This window comes from Neoarius graeffei, chromosome 23 (genome assembly GCF_027579695.1).
Source record: "Neoarius graeffei isolate fNeoGra1 chromosome 23, fNeoGra1.pri, whole genome shotgun sequence".
NCBI lineage: Eukaryota > Metazoa > Chordata > Actinopteri > Siluriformes > Ariidae > Neoarius > Neoarius graeffei.
The window spans coordinates 9,029,341-9,055,168 of NC_083591.1; the positions used below are offsets into that span (position 1 = coordinate 9,029,341).

General features: G+C 39.8%; 1 protein-coding gene and 1 pseudogene across 2 annotated transcripts; both read left to right on the top strand.

Annotated features, from left to right (window-relative positions):
* The first annotated feature begins 13 nt into the window (after positions 1-13).
* On the top strand, positions 14-812 carry LOC132871974 (P2Y purinoceptor 13-like; annotated as a pseudogene).
* Positions 813-4,173: 3,361 nt separating this feature from the next.
* On the top strand, positions 4,174-22,117 carry LOC132871505 (P2Y purinoceptor 13-like). Of its 2 annotated transcripts, XM_060905712.1 has the most exons (4): positions 4,332-4,352; positions 6,467-6,505; positions 13,915-14,635; positions 19,335-22,117. In XM_060905712.1, the coding sequence occupies exons 3-4, from the start codon at positions 13,934-13,936 to the stop codon at positions 19,677-19,679; spliced, it is 1,047 nt and encodes a 348-aa protein (XP_060761695.1). In that variant the 5' UTR covers positions 4,332-4,352; positions 6,467-6,505; positions 13,915-13,933; the 3' UTR covers positions 19,680-22,117. The 2 variants fall into 2 exon arrangements, with proteins under 2 accessions (XP_060761696.1, XP_060761695.1); XM_060905713.1 differs by lacking the exon at positions 6,467-6,505 and having other exon boundaries at positions 4,174-4,352.
* Positions 22,118-25,828: the final 3,711 nt, after the last annotated feature.

The window sequence follows — 25,828 nt, forward strand, 5'->3', positions numbered from 1 at the left end:
TTTAGGCTTAATTATGGCTTCAAATGGAACCCAAATTCCAAATGCATCTTCTTCAGATTGTGGAATGAATCAAGAAGCATGGGAAATCACACTTCCCAGTCTCTATTTCACGATTTTCCCTCTTGCGCTGAACCTTATAGTAGCTTGGATATGTTCACACCTCCAGGCCAACTCTAGTTTCACGGTGTACCTGAAACACTTGGTGGCAGCTGACCTCCTCATGACCTTGACCTTTCCCATTTGAGTTGCCAGTGAACTCCCGGGAGCCTCTCCAGGGCTGCATGCTTTCACCTGCTGATTCTCAAGTGTCTTCTTCTACCTACAGTAGCCATGAACATGAGTGTGATTCTGATGGGACTCATCAGCCTTGATCGCTACTTAAAGATTGTGAGATCTGGAGGAAGTCTTCTGTGTCAGAACCTGCTCTTTACTAATGTCCTATCATTCAGTTTCTGGATTGTGTTGATTGGCTCTAATATGTTACTGATTATCACATCAGACCAAGACCTAACCAAGACTGGAGAGTTCTGCATGGCCATGAAAAGTGAACTAGGACTTTATTGACATGAGGCAGTCGTCATTGTCACCAAAGTGATTTTTTTGGACAGTGTGCATTGTAATTGTGTTTTGTTACACCTGCATTGCTACGACAGTTCTGGAGTCATTAGCAAAGGTCTCCTGGCAACAAGGACAAGCGGAAGTGTAAAGCAAAGCTTCAGGATTTTCTTATTCTTATCGTATTTCTTATCTGTTATGTACTTTACCACTCTAGGAAACTAGCAAACTACAGAAGTTCCAACAGCATTGACTAAGTTCGCCAACCAGCTAACATTATATTTCTTTGTATACTATTGATAAGGTGTTGTTCACTTCAGCATAACTTAATTGGTTAAGTAATTACCAATTTTCTGTGGTGTTTCTGCATAGACTTGATGAATGGATTCTTCCTTGCATAATACAGTTTCAGGTTGCATTTCTGGATGCAGCAGCAAACTGTGTTCAGTGACAACAGTTTTCCGAAGTACTCAGGAAACAGAAATAGCTAAAAGAATACACGTAGGGTTTTTTTCCCCTCCCAATATCTCCTGTTCCACACTCCAGCCCAGTTGGTGGTAGTAATGCGCCTGTAAGTTGGTTTGCCAGCCAAAAAAAAAAAAAAACTAAAGAAGAAAAAGAACAACAACAAAATGGTGGAACGTGTTGCTGAACCAACCGAGGACGAAATAAAAACTCTACTTGAAAACAAAACCCCCCAAAACACAAAAAAGGAACAAAATATGGAATAAAAGTAGTTGATGGTAAGAACGTATCTTTTTTATTTTTCAATAATTATTATGACAGCATTTTTCACAAATTGCTCCTGTCATTTCGCCGGTTTGTTTACATTCTAAGCGGAAGTTTATTTATCGAATTTGCAAAACATAAAAATAAACATGTTCTGTTTCTCAAAATCCAGTGAATGTGGATAGAATAAAACAGTTATTCCACTCAATCTCTTCGTATGTGGCTTATAGCAAACTCGGTGCTACGTGCCTTGTTGGCTATCAGCTCATGTACAACTTGATTTCGTGGAATAACTGTTAAATATTACCAATTAACCTGCTTACAGTGGTGCTTGAAAGTTTGTGAACCCTTTAGAATTTTCTATATTTCTGCATAAATAGGACCTAAAACACCATCAGATTTTCACACAAGTCCTAAAAGTAGATAAAGAGAACTCAGTTAAACAAATGAGACAAAAATATTATACTTGGTCATTTATTTATGGAAGAAAATGATTCAATATTACATATCTGTGAGTGGTAAAAGTATGCTTTCACTATCTGGTGTGACCCCCTTGTGCAGCAATAACTGCAACTAAACATTTCCAGTAACTGTTGATCAGTCCTGCACACCGGCTTGGAGGAATTTTAGCCTGTTCTTCCATACAGAACAACTCTGGGATGTTGGTGGGTTTCCTCACATGAACGGCTCGCTTCAGGTCCTTCCACAACATTTCGATTGGATTAAGGTCAGGACTTTGACTTGGCCATTCCAAAACATTAATTTTATTCTTCTTTAACCATTCTTTGGTAGAACGACTTGTGTGCTTAGGGTTGTTGTCTTGCTGCATGACCCACCTTCTCTTGAGATTCGGTTCATGGACAGATGTCCTGACATTTTCCTTTAGAATTTGCTGGTATAATTCAGAATTCATTGTTCCATCAATGATAGCAAGCCGTCCTGGCCCAAATGCAGCAAAACAGGCCCAAACCATGATACTATCACCACCATGTTTCACAGATGGGATAAGGTTCTTATGCTGGAATGCAGTGTTTTCCTTTCTCCAAACATGATTTAAACCAAAAAGTTCTATTTGGTCTCATCCATCCACAAAACATTTTTCCAATAGCCTTCTGGCTTGTCCACGTGATCTTTAGCAAACTGCAGATAAGCAGCAATGTTCTTTTTGGAGAGCAGTGGCTTTCTCCTTGCAACCCTGCCATGCACACCATTGTTGTTCAGTGTTCTCCTGATGGTGGACTCATGAACATTAACATTAGCCAATCTGAGAGAGGCCTTCAGTTGCTTAGAAGTTACCCTGGGGTACTTTGTGACCTCGCTGACTATTACATGCCTTGCTCTTGGAGTGATCTTTGTTGGTCGACCACTCCTGGGGAGGGTAACAATGGTCTTGAATTTCCTCCATTTGTACACAATCTGTTTGATTGTGGATTGGTGAAGTCCAAACTCTTTAGCAATGGTTTTATAACCTTTTCCAGCCTGATGAGCATCAACAATGCTTTCTCTGAGGTCCTCAGAAATCTCCTTTGTTCGTGCCATGATACACTTCCACAAACATGTGTTGTGAAGATCAGACTTTGATAGATCCCTGTTCTTTAAATAAAACAGGGTGCCCACTCACACCTGATTGTCATCCCACTGATTGAAAACACCTGACTCTAATTTCACCTTCAAATTAACTGCTAATCCTAGAGGTTCACACACTTTCTCCACTCACAGATATGTAATATTGGATCATTTTCCTCAGTAAATAAATAGTATAATATTTTTGTCTCATTTGTTTAACTGGGTTCTCTTTATCTACTTTTAGGACTTGTGTGAAAATCTAATGATGTTTTAGGTCATATTTATGCAGAAATATAGAAAATTCTAAAGGGTTCACAAACTTTCAAGCGCCACTGTATAGCCTATAAACTTTTCAGTCTTCTTTTGCCTCTGACTCAACTTTTTTTTTGAGTGTGTTACAGGCATCAAATTTTAACTTTTTTATATTTATAAAATACAGTTAATTTGGTCATTAAAAGTACTGAAAATCTTTTCTTTGTACTTTTGTCAGTTAAATAAAGGTTCTCTTGAATTAACAAATCACAGATTTTTGGTTTTATTGCATTTTGGAAACTATCCCAACTTTTCTGAAAATGGGGTTAGTACATTATACATAGCAACAGCATTCCAAATATCAATTATTAGTGACGATAAAAGTGAAATTTAGTAGGTTGGTGGAAATGTTTCTTTTCTTCACTTCTTTTTTTGCGTAGTCATAAAAATAGAAAATGTCAAAATAGAAACGCCACATTCGTTTTTATCAGAATGAGTCCATATACTTGCAATATCTCCCACACACACACATACCCACACACACACACACACACACACACACACACACACATATATATACACACACAGACAGACTGGATCGGGGGGGGGGGGGGGGGGGGGGGGTACATTGGTGGTATGTGAAGTTTCTGCAGCTAACCACAAACAGCTGTGTGTTTTACAGATATCAGCTTGCACATGCACAACCACTCACAATGCATGCACCCAAAACACACTTTCTCTCACTCGTCTGTCTTTCCAGACAGCTAGAAATCCATCTATAGATACATGTGTGTGTGTGTGCACCTTAATTTCCAAGAGATAGTACCAATTCCTGAAAAGACGTCACAGGCTAGTTAGTGTTGTGCAGCACCTATTTAGCACCTATTGATGTTTATGCAAATAAGTAAATAAAGTTGGGCACGAGGCAGAACTGAGGCCACGCTGAAACAAAGGACAGGAAATGGAACAGGATGGGGATATAAACCCTGGCACTGGAATGACAGACTTATTGTGACGAGAAAGGAAGGCTTTGAGAGGCCAACAGTAGAGAAAACAAGTGTGTGTGTGAATGTGTGTGAGACATGTTTACGTGTGTATTTTTCTGCAAGCATATGCAGGCCACAAGCACAAAGAAATAAGCACAGCGTGAATGGGAGGTCTCAGGCATTTACTGAATTTCACATAGCAGTTTCATCTGGGGAAGAAAAAAAAAACAGAAGAATTTTTCACTTCTCCTAATAAAGCAGCTGGTAAGTTCCTAATCCAACATAATCACATTGTGTTATATTTAAAAATGTTTAATTACTGTATTTTATTTTTTGTTCAGTATTTGGTCTTGATATTTACAGATGCAACATTTGATATGCTATATAAAAGCTGTACTGTCTCACAATGTACAGTTATAAGACAATTTAAACAATGCATTTATCTGTACACAATATAGCAGTGTGTATGCTGTGCTATTCACAGCAAATAATTACTTATATGCAATTTAAAATAAGTGTTGCTCCTCAAGTTGATCCTCTATCTTAAAGGATTATTATGAAATGCGCATTACTAGAGGATAATTTATCTAACTTTCTTCCTTTTTATGTTTGTCCTGTTTCTCATTTAGTTATGTATTTATGTGTTTCATTTCTCACACCAGCGAATGATTTTTTTTTTTTTTTTTGCTTTACATTTATTTTATTTATGGTTTTTACTAATCCGATGTGAGGCAAGTTGTCGAAAGAAAGGACATCAATACTATTGAACAAATAGGCACTCGTCTTGACAGAAATGAAAGAAAAGCAGTCTTGGAATGGCCGGTTCAGTAGGTCGTGTCAGGATCGTAATGCTGTTGTGATTATTTTTACCTTTAATGTGATGTGTACAGTAAATTGTGTAACACACTTGTGTATTTTGAGTCAGTGCCAAATAGCAACAGAAGTAGTGACTGTACTCAGTATTTGTTCTTGAATTATTTAAGGCATGAAATTTTGTAGGGTAACACGGTGGTGTAGTGGTTAACACTGTCGCCTCACAGCAAGAAGGTCCGGGTTCGAGCCCCATGGCTGGCGAGGGCCTTTCTGTGCGGAGTTTGCATGTTCTCCCCGTGTCCGCGTGGGTTTCCTCCGGGTGCTCCGGTTTCCCCCACAGTCCAAAGACATGCAGGTTAGGTTAACTGGTGACTCTAAATTGACCGTAGGTGTGAATGTGAGTGTGAATGGTTGTCTGTGTCTATGTGTCAGCCCTGTGATGACCTGGCGACTTGTCCAGGGTGTACCCCGCCTTTCGCCCATAGTCAGCTGGGATAGGCTCCAGCTTGCCTGCGACCCTGTAGAACAGGATAAAGCGGCTAGAGATAATGAGATGAGATGAAATTTTGTCAAGCAGACATGTCAGAAAGTTACCTTTGACTTCATAAAACCTTATATAAGCCCAGATCCACCCTTAGTTTCTGCTTCCTGAACTTCATCAGCTTTCACGTCTCTATCCTTGTTCCTATAGTAACTTTTTGAGCTCATTCACATTACTTATTTCATAAGTGAATACACTCCCCGGCCACTTTAACAAGAACTTGTTCTTGATTCTAAGATTCCTGTTCTTGGCTGCAGGAGTGGAACCCAATGTGGGCTTCTGCTGTTGCATGCTGAGAGGCTTTTCTGCTCACCACGGTTGTAAAGAAAGAAAGCACAACTTTATTCATCACACACTTGTGAAATTTCCTCTCTGCATTTAACCCATCTGAAGCAGTGAACACACACATGAACAATGAGCACACACACATACCCAGAGCAGTGGGCAGCCATGCTAACAGCGCCCAGGGAGCAGTTGGGAGTTAGATGCCTCGCTCAAGGGCACCTCAGCCCAAGGCCGTCCCATATTAACCTAACCGCATGTCTTTAGACTGTGGGGGAAACCGGAGCACCCGGAGGAAACCCACGCAGACGCAGGGAGAACGTGCAAACTCCACACAGAAAGGCCCTTGCGGGCCGCTGGTTTTGAACCCAGAACCTTCTTGCTGTGAGGCAACCGTGCTAACCACTACACCACCATGCCGCCTAGCGGCAGAATGATTATATGAGTTGTTATATCCTTCCTGGCAGCTTGAACCAATCTGGGGCGGGTTTCCCAAAAGCCTCTTAATGCTAAGAGCATCTTAACTAGGAGAGACAGCGTTCATTGTGATGCTCACTCCTACCATTTAACGATGATCTTTGTGCTACGATGCTTTTGGGAAACCCACCCCTGGCCATTTTCCTCTGACCCTCTCTTATCAGCAAGGTGTTTGTTTCCACCCGCAGAACTGTCACTCATTCAGTTTGTTTGTTTGTTTGTTTGTTTGTTTTGTTTTTTGCACCATGCTGTGTAAACTCTAAAGACTGCTCTGTGTGAAAACCCCAGGAGATCAGCAGTTTCGGTAATGCACAAACCAGTCCATCTGGCTCAAACTAACACCCATGCCACAGTGAAAGTCAGACTCTGAGATCACAATTTTTCTCATTCTGATGTGTGAACATTAATTGAAGCCCTTGATTTGTACCTGTGTGATTTTATCCATTGTGCTGCTGTCAAGGGTTTGGCTGATTGGAGAACTGCATAAAATAAAATAGGTGCCCTATGGGTACATGTGGCTACTGCTTATAAATAAAATTGTTTTCTGATACAATGTCCATACAGTAAATATAGCATATATACATGTTATCAATTGTAATAGCCTCATCTCTTGCAAGCATCACCAAGCTGTGAGCAGCATCAGGGCTTTGTTCAAAATACAGTGCTGTGAACTAGGTCTGTTTTCAAAATAGTAAGAAAGCACTTGTTCATGAATTGCATAGCTGCCAACATTCCGAAATTGTAAATAGTAATACAAGGTTGGGTACTGAGTCTTGGTGGGGGGTTGGGGGCCGCCGCCAAAGCTTTCTAGCAAAACTACCCTGAAAAATCACACCAAAACAAAATAGTTTGACAAAATTTATTCTACAAACTAAACTATCATCTTACATTAATTTGCAAAGTTCTTTTCAACAATGGAAACAAATTTACCTGGAACTAGAATACATATATCATCAAAGCAATTTGGGACAGATCAAACATAAAAGGAACCTCTTGTAATCAACACCAAACATAAAAATGCCTCAAAACATGCTTGGCACAAAGTGAAACAGCTCAAAAAAGTGTCAATTTCAACTTGCTTCTTCACATGACTACAAATCAAACAGAACAGAATCAACAACACACCCTGGGCATCAAATCGTGCCCGCCAATCACAACGCAAGGTTTTTGTTTGGATTCTTTGGGCGGGCTTTTACAGGAGTGACGACAAGGCTGCGCGACGCTGTAGAAAGTGCTATTGAACAGCGCTCGTTTGACTCCGCTTTGGAATCAGTTTTAGAAGAATTAGGAGTTTTCGTTGAAACATGAGCAGGAAGAGGCTCTCCGCTCATTCCATGATCGCTGAATCTTCACCAAAACACTCGACGCTCCAATGGTGTCCCTCTCCACATGCTGTTTGTTTACCCCATAGACATATAAACATAGACGCCGCATTGAGCTGGTGGCTCCGTTGCTGGGATACGTCAGAGTGTCCACCATATTGGATGCGGCAAATCTTCCCCGTAAACCAATGCAAGAAAATGGACTGAACTTCATAAAGCCCCTTTCTACAATAATATTTAACTCGATGCCTTTTATTCACCCATTAAGACACACACGTATATATTTGGGAAACAAACAGGCATCAAAACAACACATAACTTTTAATGTGATGGTTATAAATAGTGTGTGAAATACCCTGTACACTGCAAACTAGCGACAGATACGCGATAGATAGCTCAGGTAAGCTAATCAGTCAGCATACCGTAGCAAGCTACCAAAACCTGAGGCCACAATAACCAACCTACAAGACTTCATATGATAAATGATGGAAATAGTGGAAAAACTGCAATAGTGCATGAAAATAAAAATTTACTGTTTTATTTATTGAGTCACCACACAGACCTACTCTCGTTGAATAAAGTGAGCTGAATGACCGCCAAACTGAGTTCGGCCAGGTTCTAACGTCATACCAAAACAAAATACATCACTGATTCCTTCACATTCAGAAAGGTTAAAAACATTCATCATACGTTCAAAAACGTTCATCATAGTGTGGCACTGTATTATCTAATTCTCACTGCTTATAACTATACACCTACCCGGTGGAGATGAGCTGGGAAACTGAAGACTGAAGGAACAGTATTGAAAAGTATTTTTCCAGTCTCACCTGTGAAAGGTAATCCCATGTGATCTCGTTTGGACGGTAAACCTGTTGGTACAGTTAAACGCAGCACATGAATGAGGCATCTTTATTCTCGGCTACTGTCTAGACGCTATACCAGAGACGGTTGAAGAATCTCCACTTTGCCACATCCAATATGGCGGCGAGGATGACGTATGATTCTACGCAGAATGCGGCGTCTATGTTTATATGTCTATGGTTTACCCTCCCCCACTGCTTTCTGTCGCTCTGACTACGTCACAACGGGTTCAAATACGAATCCCACCGGTGATAGACTTTGAAAATGACCCATGAAAATTGGCAAAATCGTATTTTATTGTAGTAAATTCGTATTTTCGTAATCAAAACGACAAATCGTAATAAATACGATTTATTAGTAGTAGTTGGCAGCTATGGAATTGTCTTAGAAGCATTATTTAGTATTAATGAACACGTTTTGTGTCACAAGTGTAAAGACTCTAAAATAAAAAATAAAATTAAAAAATTACATTTTTACAAGTGGCGTAAACAACAACATTATTATGGAATAACAGTATATTTAATAAAGACAAATTTCAGCAAATGATAATGACATCATCTATATATGATAAGAATATTTTTCCAAAAGCAAAGAATGTTTTGTACTCAACTGACAGGGAAGTAGAGGAAAGTAACAATGGTATTTTCAATACAACAGTATAAAAAAAAAAAAACTTACAAAACCTTTCATTTGGCCTTTCAAAAGGACCAAACAAAAGCTGTGATAATCAAAAAGTAAATTTTCTTAAAATAAACACCACTTACTTGATATCGAATCAGTAGCCTCGGCGAACCACGAGGTGAATTTTGTTTGTCTTTTTATCTGCTGATTATCTTCTGATACTATGAAGTTATAACAAGGTTTTTCTTATTTCGTTTCTAGTTCTGATTAGTTCCAAAGTTTATCAAGAAATAGAACGGGTAATCAAAGTTGATCAGGATAAGTGCTGATTGGTTACGAAGTTTACGCACTGCGCTATTGTTACACTCATTCTTACATTCTTACAACACAATGATAACACGAGATCAACTGTTCATATCACAAGATCACGATTCACCATTCTGGTGATTGTAATGCTTATGCGCATGCACTATTGTAATCATGCGGAATGCGCAGTGCATGATTGTTACACTCTTACATTTTTACAGCATGATGGCATAGTGGCTACTGCCTCTATATGAGGCAGTAGCCACAAAAACAGCAGGTGGAGAGTGTATGTCTATATGTTGATTGTTATGTTGTCTATCCATCCAATTATTATCTACACCGCTTATCCAACAGAGGAAAACTGGAGCAAATCCCAACTAACACTCTGGGCAGGTCACCAGTCTATCTCAGGGCTAACACAGAGATGAACAATGATTCACATTCACACCTACAGGAAATTTCGAGTAGCCAGTTGACCTAATTTGCAATGGGCTGTTGAAGAAAATTAAAGCACCCAGAGGAAACCCACACAGGCAGAACATGCAAACTCTGCACAGGAAGTCCTGCAAAGTTAGAACCCAGAATGTTCTTGCTGCAAGGCAGCAGTGCTCACCACTGCACCATCATACTGCCTTATACTGTATATAAAATAAGAAGGAACCCTGCTGATGCTTCGAGCAGCCATTTTCATCTGAAGTCACTTGCTGAAGAGGAGAACATTCCAAGTGACTTCATAGGAAATCCAGGTTGAGGGTGTTTTATTTTTCATCATCAGAGATCTTAAATGACAAAGTACACTACCTTCAGTCAAATCCAGCTTATGTGCTGTCCTGTAAAGAAAACATGCTAATGGTTTGAAGGATAAACCAACCAAGCACTCGTCTGCTATCGTTATAGTGCAGTTTCAGCTAATTAATCACTTTTTCCATAAAAATGTGTCTCATCTAATGTTGTCGGTGCAAAAAAAAAAAGAGTGTAGAAGGACAGTATTATGGATTTGTATCCTTACAGTGCCATGATGTAATTGTGATTTAATTTAACGTCATTTCAGCATTACAGCCAAGTGGCAACCCATGCTCCTGAAAAGTGAAGCCAGTGTGGAAGAGCTAAAATCTGCAGTTCCTCGAATGGCCACTTGAGTCTGGCTCCAAAAGCAAGACCCCTGTGTTAAAATGTCCAACTTTACAGCAAAAACAAATATATTTACAGCCTGGTACAAAAAACAGCTTCAGTCTCGATAGCTAGTGTCCCCCTTCATGACAACTGTGCAGGGGGTGAAGTTTTATATAATTCAACAGCTTAAATTATATTGAGTCATACACTTATGCATAATTAGGGACGTGGCTGATTTGACTGACAGCTGGGTTTTGTCATATTTTTAGCCACTAGCTAGCATTACCTCAGAACTCAAGCCAAATTCACCGCAGGTGATGGATTTATGTAATTAATTCATGGAGCCTTGCCTATTTTCGTCTAAGAGCTTTTCCCATGCAAACACAACTTTTACACATTACTACACCTCTAAGTTACTTTAATTTGCTTGATTAAATTGTACTAACTTTTCAATATTTTTGATGTAATCACCGCCGATGAAGTTTATCAGGGTCTCCCTTTCAGTAAATTAGGCTCAAACTGACAGTCTGACAGCTTGAGTGACAAAAAGACAACACTCCTTGATCAACTCAATTATTGGACGGTTACACACCCCATGATTTTTTTTTTCCTTTTGGTAAACCGGCCGTTGTGGTTATGGTCTGTATCTTATGGAGCAGCTTCTTGTAGTTTAGCCAGTAGTTTGTTGGCTAGCTTGCATAGTTAGCTTGTTAACTTTGAGGTTAGTAGGCATGTTCCAGCCATACTATTCCAGTAGCCAAACTTCACTACCCCCATCCCTTTCTCCATTTATGGATTAGCGAAGTCAGGCGCTGCCAAGATGGGGACACATGTAGCCTCCTTATTATCCCCTGCGCAAATGAAGTTTGGCAGGGGATATAGAAATGGGGGGGGGGGGGTCCTGTCCGTCCGTCCGTCTGTCCGTGTTTTTGTTTCTGGGCCATATCTTTAAAACTACTGAAGATATCTTCAAGAAACTTTGTATACATATCAAGCAACATGTGAACTGGTGCCTTTTGCTATTTTGGATTTTTGTAAAAAATATATATATTTTTCAAATATTTACATAGAAAATAGATTTTGACTTAGTTTCTAAAAGCAATGTTCGTTTCCAGAGCATATATCCAAAACTACTCATGATGGGGATTTGAAACTTGGTATGCATGTTAACAAGGTGATGTAGATGTGCCTTTTAGAAACGGGTTCCTTCCGTCCGGCTGTCTGTCCGGTCACGTTTTCGTTTCCGTGTCATATTTTTAAAACTACTTAAGATATCTTCATGAAACTTTGTATACATATCAAGTAACATGTGAACTGGTGCCTTTTGCTATTCTGGATTTTTTTGGGGGAAGAAAAGTATTTTTCAAATATTTACATATAAAATAGATTTTGACTTAGTTTCTAAGAGCAATGTTCGTTTGCATATATCCAAAACTATTCATGATACAGATTTGAAATTTGGTATACATGTTAACAGGGTGATGTAGATGTGCCTTTTCATACTAAGAAATTTGAGAAAGTTTAATTTTTCATGTTTCCATGGAAATAACTTCAGACTTGGTCTCTCAGGTTAGTCTTAGGGTTAGGTTTTGTTTCTGGAGCAGAACTTGAAAACTATGAGTGGTATGGTCTTGAAAGTTGGTATATGTGTTGATTAAGTAATGTATATGTGCCTTTTGATATTAAGAAATATGAGAAATTTTAATTTTTAACTTACCTGGACCAAAGGTCCAGTGGGCTTATGCCATGGGCTGCTGAGGTCAGTGTAAAGAGGTAGGGTTGGTTTCCTGCAGCAGAACTTGAAAAATGTGACAAATTATATCTTGAAACTTGGTATATAGGGCAGGGGATATAGATGACTGTCTTCTTGTTTGAGCTTCAAACCCACTCTTCAGAAATCCTATGAGTGACATCACAGAGGCTTTGTCCATTATTTTTACAGTCTATGATTACAGCTGGACAGGATACCACATGATAAAAACTGCAGTGTTCTCATGAGTCATTTGACTCATCTCAGGCAATAAGTTTGCATGTATTTATTAATATATTTTTTTTTTCACAGATCAAAACGTGGTTGTCGATTGTGTCATTTCCTGATTAGCATTTAAATGTTGTCAGAATTATTTTGCCTGTAAATGCTATTTCAAAACCTGAACTATACGTAAAAAAGGAAAACCATTGTCTCGTGTCATCTGAAGTTGTTTGTTTGATGAGGTTTTGCTGTGTGGTTACAAACTGCAGATGGTGACCCATTTTTACAGGCTTTTTGTTTTCCACTGTGGAAATATGTGTATGCAACTGTTCTCATATACAATACGTGCACGTTAACAGTTCTGTTGCAGTCAGGTACATGTTCAAGATACTTTCTCTCTAGTTTTCTTGACCATTAATGTATTTGTTATTGAAAATTCTATATTTAATCATCATCATACTAAATGCTTTTATTCCATCCACATTCACTGGCTATGAGTAATCACATGCTCTGATTGACTACTCTACTACTAGGATATCAACTCATATACCATGAGTAGAGAAAAACAAAATGGCAGAGCATTTTGCTGAACCAAACAAGGACGAAATAAAAACTCTACTCGAAAACAAAACCCCAAAAATACAAAAAAAGCAATAAAATATGGAATAAAAGTATTTGATGGTAAGAACATATCTTTTTTTTATTTTTCACAAATTGCTCCTGTCATTTCGCTGGTTTCTCATCTCATCTCATTATCTCTAGCCGCTTTATCCTGTTCTACAGGGTCGCAGGCAAGCTGGAGCCTATCCCAGCTGACTACGGGCGAAAGGCGGGGTACACCCTGGACAAGTCGCCAGGTCATCACGGGGCTGACACATAGACATAGACAACCATTCACACTCACATTCACACCTACGGTCAATTTAGAGTCACCAGTTAACCTAACCTGCATGTCTTTGGACTGTGGGGGAAACCGGAGCACCCAGAGGAAACCCATGCGGACACGGGGAGAACATGCAAACTCTGCACAGAAAGGCCCTCGCCGGCCACGGGGCTCGAACCCGGACCTTCTTGCTGTGAGGCGACAGCACTAACCACTACACCACCGTGCCGCCCCATTTTGCTGGTTTGTTAAGCGGAAATTATTTTGTCAGACGTTTTGTGTAAAGTTTTTATTTATCAAATTTGGAAAAAAATTAAAATGCTCTGTTTTTCAAAGTCCAGTGAATGTGGATAGAATAAAACAATTATTTCACTCAATCTCATTGTACGTGGCTTATAGCCAACTCAGTGCTACATGCCTCGTCAGCTATCCACTCATGTACAACTCAATTTTATGGAATTATTGTTTAATATACACATGGTTTAGGATATTTAGACTGCGATACTGAATAATTAATTATTAAATACTTTTCAAGTTATGACTATCAACTGAGTAACAATATGGCAGAAATGCTTATGACTTAAAAAATATTATTATGGCATAAAACATATTTTTAAAGTACTTTTATTTTCCAGTCAAAGCTAGGACGTGAGGATGAATGTGACTCAGCATAACACCTCCATGCAATGCAAGCTGGACACGAGGATCACCTCGGTCCTGTTCCCCTGCTTGTACTCTGCACTCTTCCTGGCTGCCATCATCCTCAACTGCTTGGCAGCCTGGATCTTCTTCCAGATCCACAGCAGCTCCACATTTGTGGTGTACCTGAAGAACGTGGTGGTGGCCGACCTTCTCATGACATTGACCATACCTATAAAGGTACTAACGGACGCGGGCGTAGGCTCAACCACACTGAGGGCCTTCTACTGCCGCTACACGGGTGTGCTCTTCTACACCACCATGTACATCAGCATCCTGCTGCTGGGTCTCATCAGCCTGGACCGATACCTGAAAATAGTGCGGCCCTTTGGAAAGTGCGCCCTGCAGCGGGTTGGGGTGGGTAAGGTGGTGTGTGCAGTGGTCTGGACCATCATGGTTGCTTTTGCGCTGCCTAATGTGATCCTGACTGACCGTGAGCTTCCTGTGGGTCGCACTGGGAAGCTGAAATGCAGCAGCATGAAGAGTGAGCTGGGCCTCCGCTGGCACGAGGGCTTTAACTACTTTTGTCAGGTGGTGTTCTGGGGGACTCTGGGTTTAATGGCCATCTGCTACACCTTCATTAGCAGGAAGGTGTACGAGTCGTACCGCACCTCACGGAGCAGCTCTGGCACCGCCAGCAAACGCACCAAGTCCAAGGTATGACACAGTACTCATTACTCTGTCTGAACTCAAATGAAATAAGGGTAAGAAGGTAAAAATGCCATCTGGACTTCTAGTAAGACTAGTCATCGAGGTCGTAAATAGTTACAAAGATCCCTAAATAAAAAGTGCTAATTTGGATGAATGATGTCTTTTGGAAAGTTGGAGAAGGAAATGATACCAAAAATGAGGTTTTTCATGTGTGGACTGTTCTTCAAATTGAAACTTACCATACATAAGTATATTTCTAGCTGCAAACAAAATCATAATGAGATGTGTCAACACCATGCAGTCATGAGAGTTTCACTATTAAAGTTTAGACTGCAGCGGTGTTAAATTCTTGAAGCTGATTGGTCAGAAGGCATTGCTTAATTCCCTGTAACAGAAGCTGACAGTGGTGCCACAGGTTTAAATTCATTTTAATTTTAATATGTTATTTCTATCGCAACAGCTATCTGAGTTGAAACTCCACATACAACCCCAATTCCAAAAAAGTCAGGACACTGTGTAAACTACTCTCATCTCATTATCTGTAGCCGCTTTATCCTGTTCTACAGGGTCGCAGGCAAGCTGGAGCCTATCCCAGCTGACTACGGGCGAAAGGCGGGGTACACCCTGGACAAGTCGCCAGGTCATCACAGGGCTGACACATAGACACAAACAACTATTCACACTCACATTCACACCTACGGTCAATTTAGAGTCACCAGTTAACCTAACCTGCATGTCTTTGGACTGTGGGGGAAACCGGAGCACCCGGAGGAAACCCACACGGACACGGGAAGAACATGCAAACTCCGCACAGAAAGGCCCTCACTGGCCACGGGGCTCGAACCTGGACCTTCTTGCTGTGAGGCGACAGCGCTAACCGCTACACCACCGTGCCACCCTACTGTGTAAACTGTAAATAAAAACACAATGCAGTAATTTGCAAATCATGGAAACCCTATTTTTCATTGAAAATAGTACAAAGACAACATATCAGATGTTGAAACTGAGAAATGTTATTGTTTTTTGAAAGATGTATGCTGATTTTGAATTTGATGTCAGCAACACATTTCAGAAAAGTTGAGACAGGGGCATGTTTACCACTGTGTTGCATCACCTTTTACTTTTAGGAGACCGATTGCTGTAGTTTTGAAAGATAAATGTTGTCCCATTCTTGGCTGATATACAATTTCAGTTGCTCAACAGTTCAGGGTCTCCTTTGTCATATTTTGCACTTCATAATGCGCCAAATGTTTTAAATGGGAGACAGGTCTGGACTGCAGGGAGGCCAGTTTAGTACCCAGATTCTCTTACCGCAGAGCCATGCAGTTTTAATATGTGCAGAAAGCGGTTTGGCATTGTCTTGCTGACAGAAGGAAGGCCTTCCCTGAAAAAGATTTTGTCTGGATGGCAGCATATTGCTCTGAAACGTGTAAATATCATTCAGCATTAATGATGCCTTGCCAGATATACAAGCTGCCCATGTCATGTGCACTAATGCACCCTCATACCATCATAGATGCTGGCTTTTGAACTGTGCGCTGACAACAAGCCGAATGATTCCTCTCCTCTTTAGCCCGGAGGACGCGGTGTCCATGATTTCTAAAAAGAATTTGTACTTTTGGTTTGTCAGACCTCGGGACAATTTTCCACTTCGCTTCAGTCCATCGTAAAAGAGCTCGGGCCCAGAGAAGGTGGCGGTGGTTATGGATATTGTTTATATCTGGTTTTAACTCGCATTTGTGGATGCAGTAATGAACTGTTTTCACAGACAATGGTTTTCTGAAGTGTTCCTGAGCCCATATAGTGATTTCCACTACAAACACGTGTCTGCTTTTAATGCATTGTCGCCTGAGAGCCTGAAGATCACAGGCATCCAGTGTCAGTTTTCAGCCTTGTCTCTTGCATGCAGAGATTTCTCCAGATTCTCTGAATCTTTTAATGATATTATATACCGTAAATGATGTGATCCCCAAATTCTTTATGATTTTACATTGAGGAACATTATTCTTAAACTGTTGCACTGTTTGCCCACACAGTCTTTCACAGAGCGGTGAACCCCTCCCCATCTTTACTTCTGAGAGACTCCGCCTCTCTGGGGTGCTCTTTTTATACCAAATCATGTTACTGACCTGTTCCCAATTAACCAAATTATTTTTTTTCAGCATAACACAACTTTTTCAGTCTTTTGTTGCCCCTGTCACAACTTTTTTGAAACCTGTTGTTGACATCAAATTCAAAATGAGCATATATTTTTCAAAAAATAATAAATTCTCAGGTCCAACATTTGATATGTTGTCTTTGTACTATTTTTGATGAAACATAGGGTTTCCATGATTTGCAAATCTTCACATTCTGTTTTTAGTTATGTTTTACACAGTGACCCAACTTTTTTTGGAATTGGTGTTGTAATTTATTCACCGAATACAAATGGATATAAAAACTAAAAGCACTGATATTGTCACATTGTCTATAAGGAGATGTTTATTGAGTATTATTGGAAGAAGTCTACAATGTCAGGGCTTTTTTAACAGTCAGAAGTAAAACTGTAAGGTTAAGTTGACCACCAAAGGAACCCCTTTATCAGAGATGGTTTTCCGGTATCTCTGTGACATGACAAGCTGCATCGTTTTCTTATGAAATTCAAAAGAAAGAAGAACAGAGGCTAGTGAAGGAAGGACGCATACATGATAACAGGAACTTGTTCATGGACATTGTACAGCATTAAATAGACTGAAAGAAAGTATAATGCGTCATTCTTTAATAAATAAAAGTTGTAATCTTTAGCAAATTGTTAGGATGTAAAAGGAATAAAACACCCCACGAAGTGCTGTTAAATGAAAAATGTTGAACTTCAGGGTGGAAACTGCTCTGCTTGATGTCACTCCATTAGTTACATGAGTTCTTTCTTATAGCAGCATACTTCATCATGTTTTATTCTTTAGATGTGTAGCGAAATCCTTTTACATGCTCTTTGAATGTTGTTCGTATCCAGCAGAAATATCTGATACCAATTTTTACAGTGTAGCCGAATAATAAGTTTTATTCTCTCCACGTTCACTGGATATGAGCATGCTCTGATTAGCTACTCTACTACTAGGCCATCAGCTCATATACTGTTAGTAAAGAAAAACAAAATGGCAGAGCGTATCAAGTCAGATACACTATATTGCCAAAAGTATTCGCTCACCTGCCTTGACTCACATATGAGCTTAAGTGACATCCCATTCCTAATCCATAGGGTTCAATATGACGTCGGTCCACCCTTTGCAGCTAGAACAGCTTCAACTCTTCTGGGAAGGCTGTCCACAAGGTTTAGGAGTGTGTTTATGGGAATTTTTGACCATTCTTCCAGAAGCGCATTTGTGAGGTCACACACTGATGTTGGACGAGAAGGCCTGGCTCTCAGGCCCCACTCTAATTAATCCCAAAGGTGTTCTTTTGGGTTGAGGTCAGGACTCTGTGTAGGCCAGTCAAGTTCATCCACACCAGACTCTGTCATCCATGTCTTTATGGACCTTGCTTTGTGCACAGTCATGTTGGAAGAAGAAGGGGCCAGCTCCAAACTGTAAAAAACAGTCTGCATGCCTAGGTGCTTGATTTTATACACCTGTGGCCATGGAAGTGATTGGAACACCTGATTCCGATAATTTGGATGGGTGAGCAAATACTTTTGGCAATATAGTGTATATCACTTTGTTATCAAGTATTTAAAAGAAACAGAAATAGCTAAAAGAATATAAGGGTTTTCCCCCCAATATCACCTGTTCCACACTCCAGCCCAGTCGGTGGTGGTAATACACCTTTAAGTTGGTTTGCCAACCACAAAAAAAAAACCCTAAAGAAGAAAATGTCCGACCGTGTTGCTGAAGCAACGAAGGACGAAATAAAAACTCTACACGAAAACAAAACCCCAAAAAATGCAAAAAAAGCAACAAAATCTAGAATGAAAGTATTTGACAGTAAGAACGTATCTTTTTTATTTTTCAAGAATTAATACTGTAGCATTTTTCACAAATCGTTACCGTCGTTTAGCTGGTTTGTTTACATTCTAAGCGGAAATTATTATCTTATGTTTTGTATAAAGTTTTTATTTATCGAATTTGCAAAAAATAACAATAAAAATGCTCTGTTTCTCAAAATCCAGTGAATGTGGAGAGAATAAAACAGTTATTCCACTCAATCACGTCATACATTACTTATAGCCGACTCGATGCTACGTGCCTCATCAGCTATCAGTTCATGTACGACTTGATTTCGTGGAATAACTGTTAAATATTTCAAGTAAATGCTTAAATAAAATTGGAAAAAAAACACTTAAAAAATAATGGTCATTACAAAAAGTGTGTCATGTTGTCTTTAAATCACAGAATGAGCTTGCTTACTCAAATTTAATGCCTGCCCCTCGGTTGTTAATTTGCTCACAAAATCCCTCATCCTGAAGTGATTTTCAGGCCAAGAGCTGCCTGTTTTCACAGAAAGCAGCCACTACAAATGACCAACAACATTTTCTTGCCAAACCAACTCTCTAAAAAATTTACAGACTTGTTTCTGTGAATTCTTTGACCCCAGCAACTACATCTTGTGCAAAAAACAGACAAGCAGAGAGCAAAATTCTGAAGCTTGTGGCCATGAGTCTGAGACTTCTATCTACTTTGTAAGAGCCACGTTTATCAGCATAACACTGTCTCATATCTTTTCTTCTCAGGTGTTTGTCGTAGTGGGTGTGTTCTTTATATGTTTTGCTCCCTTCCACTTGGCCCGAGTGCCCTACACCCTCACTCAAACACGAGGCACGTCGGCACATTGCTGGGCTCAGAAGCAGCTCTACTTGGCAAAGGAGATCACACTCTGGCTGTCAGCCACCAACATTTGCCTGGACCCTCTCATCTATGTCTTCTTGTGCCGAGTCTTCCGCAGGAAATTAACCGCTACTCTCTGTCGCAAGCCTTTACCCGGTGGAGGACTCGAGTCCCCGACAGAGACCTCAACCAAACAGGACATGTCACACATGGGTCATTATAACAAGGCCAATGATTTCCGCTCACATTAACATCATCATCATCATGAATATCGACGTCTGGTCACAATACACTGGAGTTGAGGACAGTGATTAACATTACATCTGAACTTCAAATCATCACAGGGTAATTTTATAAAATAATATTTTTACTGTATATAACTGAAGCTTGAAGATTGAGACACTTGTGTAGATCTTATAGCTGGGTTTGTTTGCTGGCATGAGCTGATTTTATTTAATCATTTATCAAAACACAACAGACCACTTTCACTCAGTTGACATGTATTACACAAGAATACAATTTTTCAAAGATTTAGACCCTAGTTTATCTTCATTTTTATGATGAAACTGTGGTTTAAAGATTGTTCATACCTTCCATCCAGTGCCTTTAAGGTTTTAATACCATTATGGTGTATGAACTTAACCTATCTGTGGTAGCCTGGGAAAACCCATCGGATGTCTCTGTGGCTGAATTCTGGCAAAACGAATGAAAAAAATGAAAGAAAAACCAAAATAGTTTTGTTTGTTTTGCAAACTTATTTTGCCAGCTCAAATTTAAGAAACCATAAATACACTTCATTGAAATGAACTAATAAAAATGTTTTGATGTACGTTTTAAAATTGCTCCCTTTCTCCGAAGATTATCTCAACAAACACTGTGGTAAAAACCACAAAGTCTTCCTATAAAGATGTGTAAAACCTCACCTAGCTGAGTGTCATTTCCTTACACAGTCAATGTCAGATTTCAGATACCCTCAAAATGTCTGCTAGGTTCCTGCACCACAGTCGGACTCAAATTATTTCATCTTTTTTTTTCTCTTTTTCACTTTTTGAAGAGGAACCAGATGTATAAATATATAGTAGATTATAAATTATAAGTGAGGTCTGCTATAACTTGTGAGATCTCATCTCATCTCATTATCTCTAGCCGCTTCATCCTTCTACAGGGTCGCAGGCAAGCTGGAGCCTATCCCAGCTGACTATGGGCGGAAGGCGGGGTACACCCTGGACAAGTCGCCAGGTCATCACAGGGCTGACACATAGACACAGACAACCATTCACACTCACATTCACACCTACGGTCAATTTAGAGTCACCAGTTAACCTTACCTGCATGTCTTTGGACTGTGGGGGAAACTGGAGCACCCGGAGGAAACCCACGCGGACACGGGGAGAACATGCAAACTCCACACAGAAAGGCCCTCGCCGGCCCCGGGGCTCGAACCCAGGACCTTCTTGCTGTGAGGCGACAGCGCTAACCACTACACCACCGTGCCGCCCCAACTTGTGAGATACATGCAAATAAAGAAACGCATTTCAATTCAGGAAACGTCTATAGAATATAGAAATACACACACCAGCCACTTTATTAGGAACACCCATACTGTTTGATGCAGTTGTCTAATCAGCCGACCCCTTGACAGCAGCACAGTGCATCAAATAATGCAGACACAAATCAAGAGCTTCAGTTAATGTTCACAATGTTCAAACATCAGAATGGGAAAAATTGTGATCTCAAAGTGCGACTTTCTTTCACTGTGGCGTGGGTGTTGGTTTGAGCCAGATGGACTGCTGGTTTGAGTGTTTCAGAAACTGCTGATCTCCTGGGGTTTTCACACACAACAGTCTCCAGAGTTTACACAGAATGGTGCGAAAAACAAAAAAAAAAATTTGACTGAGCGACAGTTCTGTGGGTGGAAACAAACGCCTTGTTGATAAGAGAGGTCAGAGGAAAATGGACAGATAGGTTCGAGCTGCCAGGAAGGATTCGTATAGCAACTCAAATAATCACTCTTTACAACCGTGATGAGCAGAAAAGCATCTCAGCATGCAACAGCAGACAGAAGACCACACTGGGTTCAACTCCTGTAGCCAAGAATAGGAATCTTAGAGTCAAGAACAAGTTCCTATTAAAGTGGCCAGGGAGTGTATATAGTACACTGTTCAAAAAATAAAACAACAAATCATTATTTACAGTGTAGAAAATGTCATAATTTCATCATGTAAATGGTTTTCCCAGGCCGCCAAACAACATTTTCACGTTTATTTTCTAGCATGCAGTATTTACATGTTATGTGTACTTTAATCTGCCAAATTTCTCCGACCTCACAGGACAGAAATACATCAGCAAGATTAGCTATTGTGCCAGCAAAGTAATTCATTCATCATCACTGATCTTACATACAGACAAATGAATACATTTGATTGATTTCTTGTGTTTCTTTGCCTGATAATGTGGAATGAGTTAATCGAATGATGCCATAGTTAATAAGTTGATTAACTTATGGAGTTGGAATTTCCCCCTCAATGTGATGCCTGTTCATGAAAATGGTGACAGTGTCCCTGTTTAATTACTATGAGATGGTTTCATTCAGGGACAGAAAAGGCTCCATCTCATCTCTCATTATCTGTAGCCGCTTTATCCTTTTCTACAGGGTCGCAGGCGAGCTGGAGCCTATCCCAGCTGACTACAGGCAAAAGGCGGGGTACACCCTGGACAAGTCGCCAGGTCATCACAGGGCTGACACATAGACACAGACAACCATTCACACCTACGGTCAATTTAGAGTCACCAGTTAACTTAACCTGCATGTCTTTGGACTGTGGGGGAAACTGGAGCACCCGGAGGAAACCCACGCGGACAACATGCAAACTCCGCACAGAAAGGCCCTCGCCAGCCACGGGGCTCGAACCCAGGACCTTTTTGCTGTGAGGCGACAGCGCTAACCACTACACCACCGTGCCGCCCGCGATAATAATAATTCTAGAAAAATAAAAAGATACTTTTATTTCATATTTTGTTGCTTTTTTTGTATTTTGGGGGGAGTTTTCTTCTTTTTTAGGGTTTTTTGGTGGTTGGCAAACCAACTTAAAGGTGCATTACTGCCACCGACTGGGTTGGAGTGTGAAACAGGAGCTATTTGGGGGGGAGACCCAAAAAGCACTATATTCCTTTAGTTATTTGTGTTTCTTTTAAAGGGCGGCATGGTGGTGTAGTGGTTAGCACGGTCGCCTTACAGCAAGAAGGTTCTGGGTTTGAGCCCAGCGGCTGACGGGGGCCTTTCTGTGTGGAGTTTGCATGTTCTCCCTGTGTCTGCATGGGTTTCCTCCACAGTCTAATTGGTAACTCTACCTTGACCGTAAGTGTGAATGGTTGTTTGTCTCTATGTATCAGCCCTGCGATCATCTGGCAACTTGTCCAAGGTGTACCCCGCCTCTCACCCATAGTCAGCTGGGGCTGGGATAGGCTCTAGCTTGCCTGTGACCCTGCACAGGATAAGCAGTGATGGATGGATGTTTCTTTTAAATACTTGCTAACAATTTTTGGAGTTTTGTTTTCGAGTAGAGTTTTTATTTCTTCCTCGGTTGGTTCAGCAATACATGTCGTCATTTTGTTTTTCTCTACTCACGGTATATGAGCTGATATCCTAGTAGTAGAGTAGCTAATCAGAGCGCGCAATTGTTCATATCCAGTGAATGCTGATAGAATAAAAATATTTGTCCTCCATATTTTTAATGGCCTAAACTGAACATTAGTAAATGATCAGGACTGGCAAGTGTTAATGAGTGTAAAGTCAGGATAATGTTATTTAAAATATCGTAGCACAATATTGTCCTAGTGAGCCTTATTAACATAGTGCTAAAGCTACTTTATTTTTTTTTTTTTACTTATACACTTTAACTCTCAGATTCCAAAAAGCAGATAACACATACAAAATATACTAAACGTTTCTGGTATATAAAAAAGACGATGTATTTGCTAATAGAAAAAGAAAGTGAAGCTAAATCTGCTGACACAAGTGTAAAATTAGCCCAAGTAGCAATTCCTTGGAAGAATTTCTCAACATGTCAACTGTTTTTGAGCAGCTTAACTAATGTTGGGGATTTCTTTCTTTGTTAAATCTAAACTCCACAGCATTTAGTGTCAGTTCGATTCCTCATGGCATTAGTTTCTCTTGCTACTTTAAACACTGATATTTTATCAGCTATTCAATTTTTATCAGGTATCAAGCTTATTTGTAAAAAATAAAAATAGAGAAGTTTATATAAGATTTCTTTCTGTCTTTTTTCTTTCTCTTTTTAAATCTGTCTTCTGTATATCCTGTTTTTTTACTTTCACTTAAGGTTTTGTCTTTGGGGCCTTTGAATTTCAGTTTTGAAATTAGGATAGCACTTTATTTTATAGTAACTATAGTAAATATGTAATAATTATAAGTGACATCTTGTACATACCTTACATGCTGAATAAATTTGGAAAATAACTGTTTATGGTCTTACTTGTTGGAGTAGATTTATACCTAGGCTTGTAATCTTAATTACATTTCCAAGAATAAAAACTTTTCCCTCCTTACATTTTTTTCAGACTTTTGAAGTATTCTTATAAATCTTGTAATCTCTTCTTCTCTCATACAACCAATGACTCGATGTTGTACATCAATTAATTATTATACAGATTCTATTCCCTTCTAGCGGGTTTCATTCATTTGGTTTGATAGCACACAATATTGTTCGCATATCGCTTATCCTATGTATTACGTCACTCTACCCAGTGGAGAATGAGTGTTGAATATGGTTTACAATATTGCAGGATTGTCAAGACAACATGACATCACACGTTGGAGCTGATGCGAATATCCGATGAGAGAGTTTTCTGTTGCGCATGCGCAGATTTCTTTGTTCGCCGGGAAAGAGAAAGACACATTGAACAGCCGAAAGGCTACCAAATCTTCATTAGATATTCTTCACACATATTTACAAGAGAAAAACACACCAACGGACATCAAAAAGCTGGAAAAGAGATACGTCGGAGACGTAAAACCTCGGCACTAACGAGTGACTTTTGTGACAATTTGTAAACAAACATGGCTGCCAGGTTTGTTTTGTTAAATATGGCAGATTTTGAGAGAATTTGGAAAGAATAAGACACGTTGAACACCCGAAAGGAATGTGTATGTATTATAATAATAATATTGGCTGGCTTTTTTTTTTTGTGGTCTATTCCATTCAGCCAGTCGTCTTCGACTCATTCAATATCATGCTAGCTGAATGGAATATATCTGATATACTACTCAACGCCAGCCAATATTATTTAAATACCATTTTAATTTCATCCAATCAAATTCTTCCATGTCCGAAAACTATGAAGAATCCTGCCAGTTCATCACTTGCTACGACTTTTGTAATTTCATCAGTCAAATAAATGCATTTGCATTTTTATATTTAATGCTTGAGTATATTTAAAAGCAGCAACTATTCTTTTTTCACTTGAGTTCATTTTAAGCTAATACTCTGTTATTTGAGTAAGATTTTGATATATTGTCTATATTTTCATTACACTTTCATCTATACTTTCAAATATAATTTATAAGTATTTATGGTTAGTATTATCGAGCAACTCTGCAGCCTGGATCTGATATACAGCAGTATGTGATGTTAACATTCATATTTGGGCATAATAATATGAATAATGTTCCCCGAACCATCCCTGAGCAATTGTTGCAGTGCTATTCTGCTGAGAGATGCCACTGCTATTGAATGCCATTGTCATAAATGGTTTAATTGCCATGCAGCAATGTTTAGGTAGGAGGTTCCTCTGTGTGAATGCCAGGAAGAACATTGCCCAGAGCATCACAATATATCCATCAGCTTGACAACTTCCCATCATGCATCCTGGTGCCATTTCTTCCCCAGGTAAACAATGCACATGCAGCCAGCTGTCCATATAACATAAAAGAAAACACATCAAACAAGGCCATCTTCTTCCATCTCTCCATGGTCCAAACCTGATGCTCACATGCCCACAGTAGGTGGACAGGGGTCAGCATGGGCATTCTGAATGGTCTGTGGCTACACAGCTCCATACACAGTAAGCTGTGATGCACTGTGTTCTAACACCTACTGTACCTTCCTAGTTCAACAATTTGAGCTATAGTAGATCTTCTGTGGGATTGGACCATATGGGCTAGCCTTCGACAGCCATGACCCTGTCGCCGGCTCACTGGTTGTCCTTCCTTGGACCACTTTTGGTAGGTACTAACCACTGCATACCAGGAACAACCCACAAGATGTGCTGTTTTGGAAATTTTCTCATCCAATCGACTACCCATCACAATTTGGCCCTTGTCAAAGTTGCTCAGATCCTTACACTTGCCCATTTTTCCTGCTTCCAACACATCAACTTT

What these genes read in the sequence shown, in the direction of transcription:
- LOC132871505 (XM_060905713.1), top strand. Translation starts at nt 13,934, where the DNA reads ATGAATGTGACTCAGCATAACACCTCCATGCAATGCAAGCTGGACACG. An exon ending in GCAAACGCACCAAGTCCAAG is followed by an intron (nt 14,636 to 19,334) that starts GTATGACACAGT and finishes TTTTCTTCTCAG; the next exon opens with GTGTTTGTCGTAGTGGGTGT.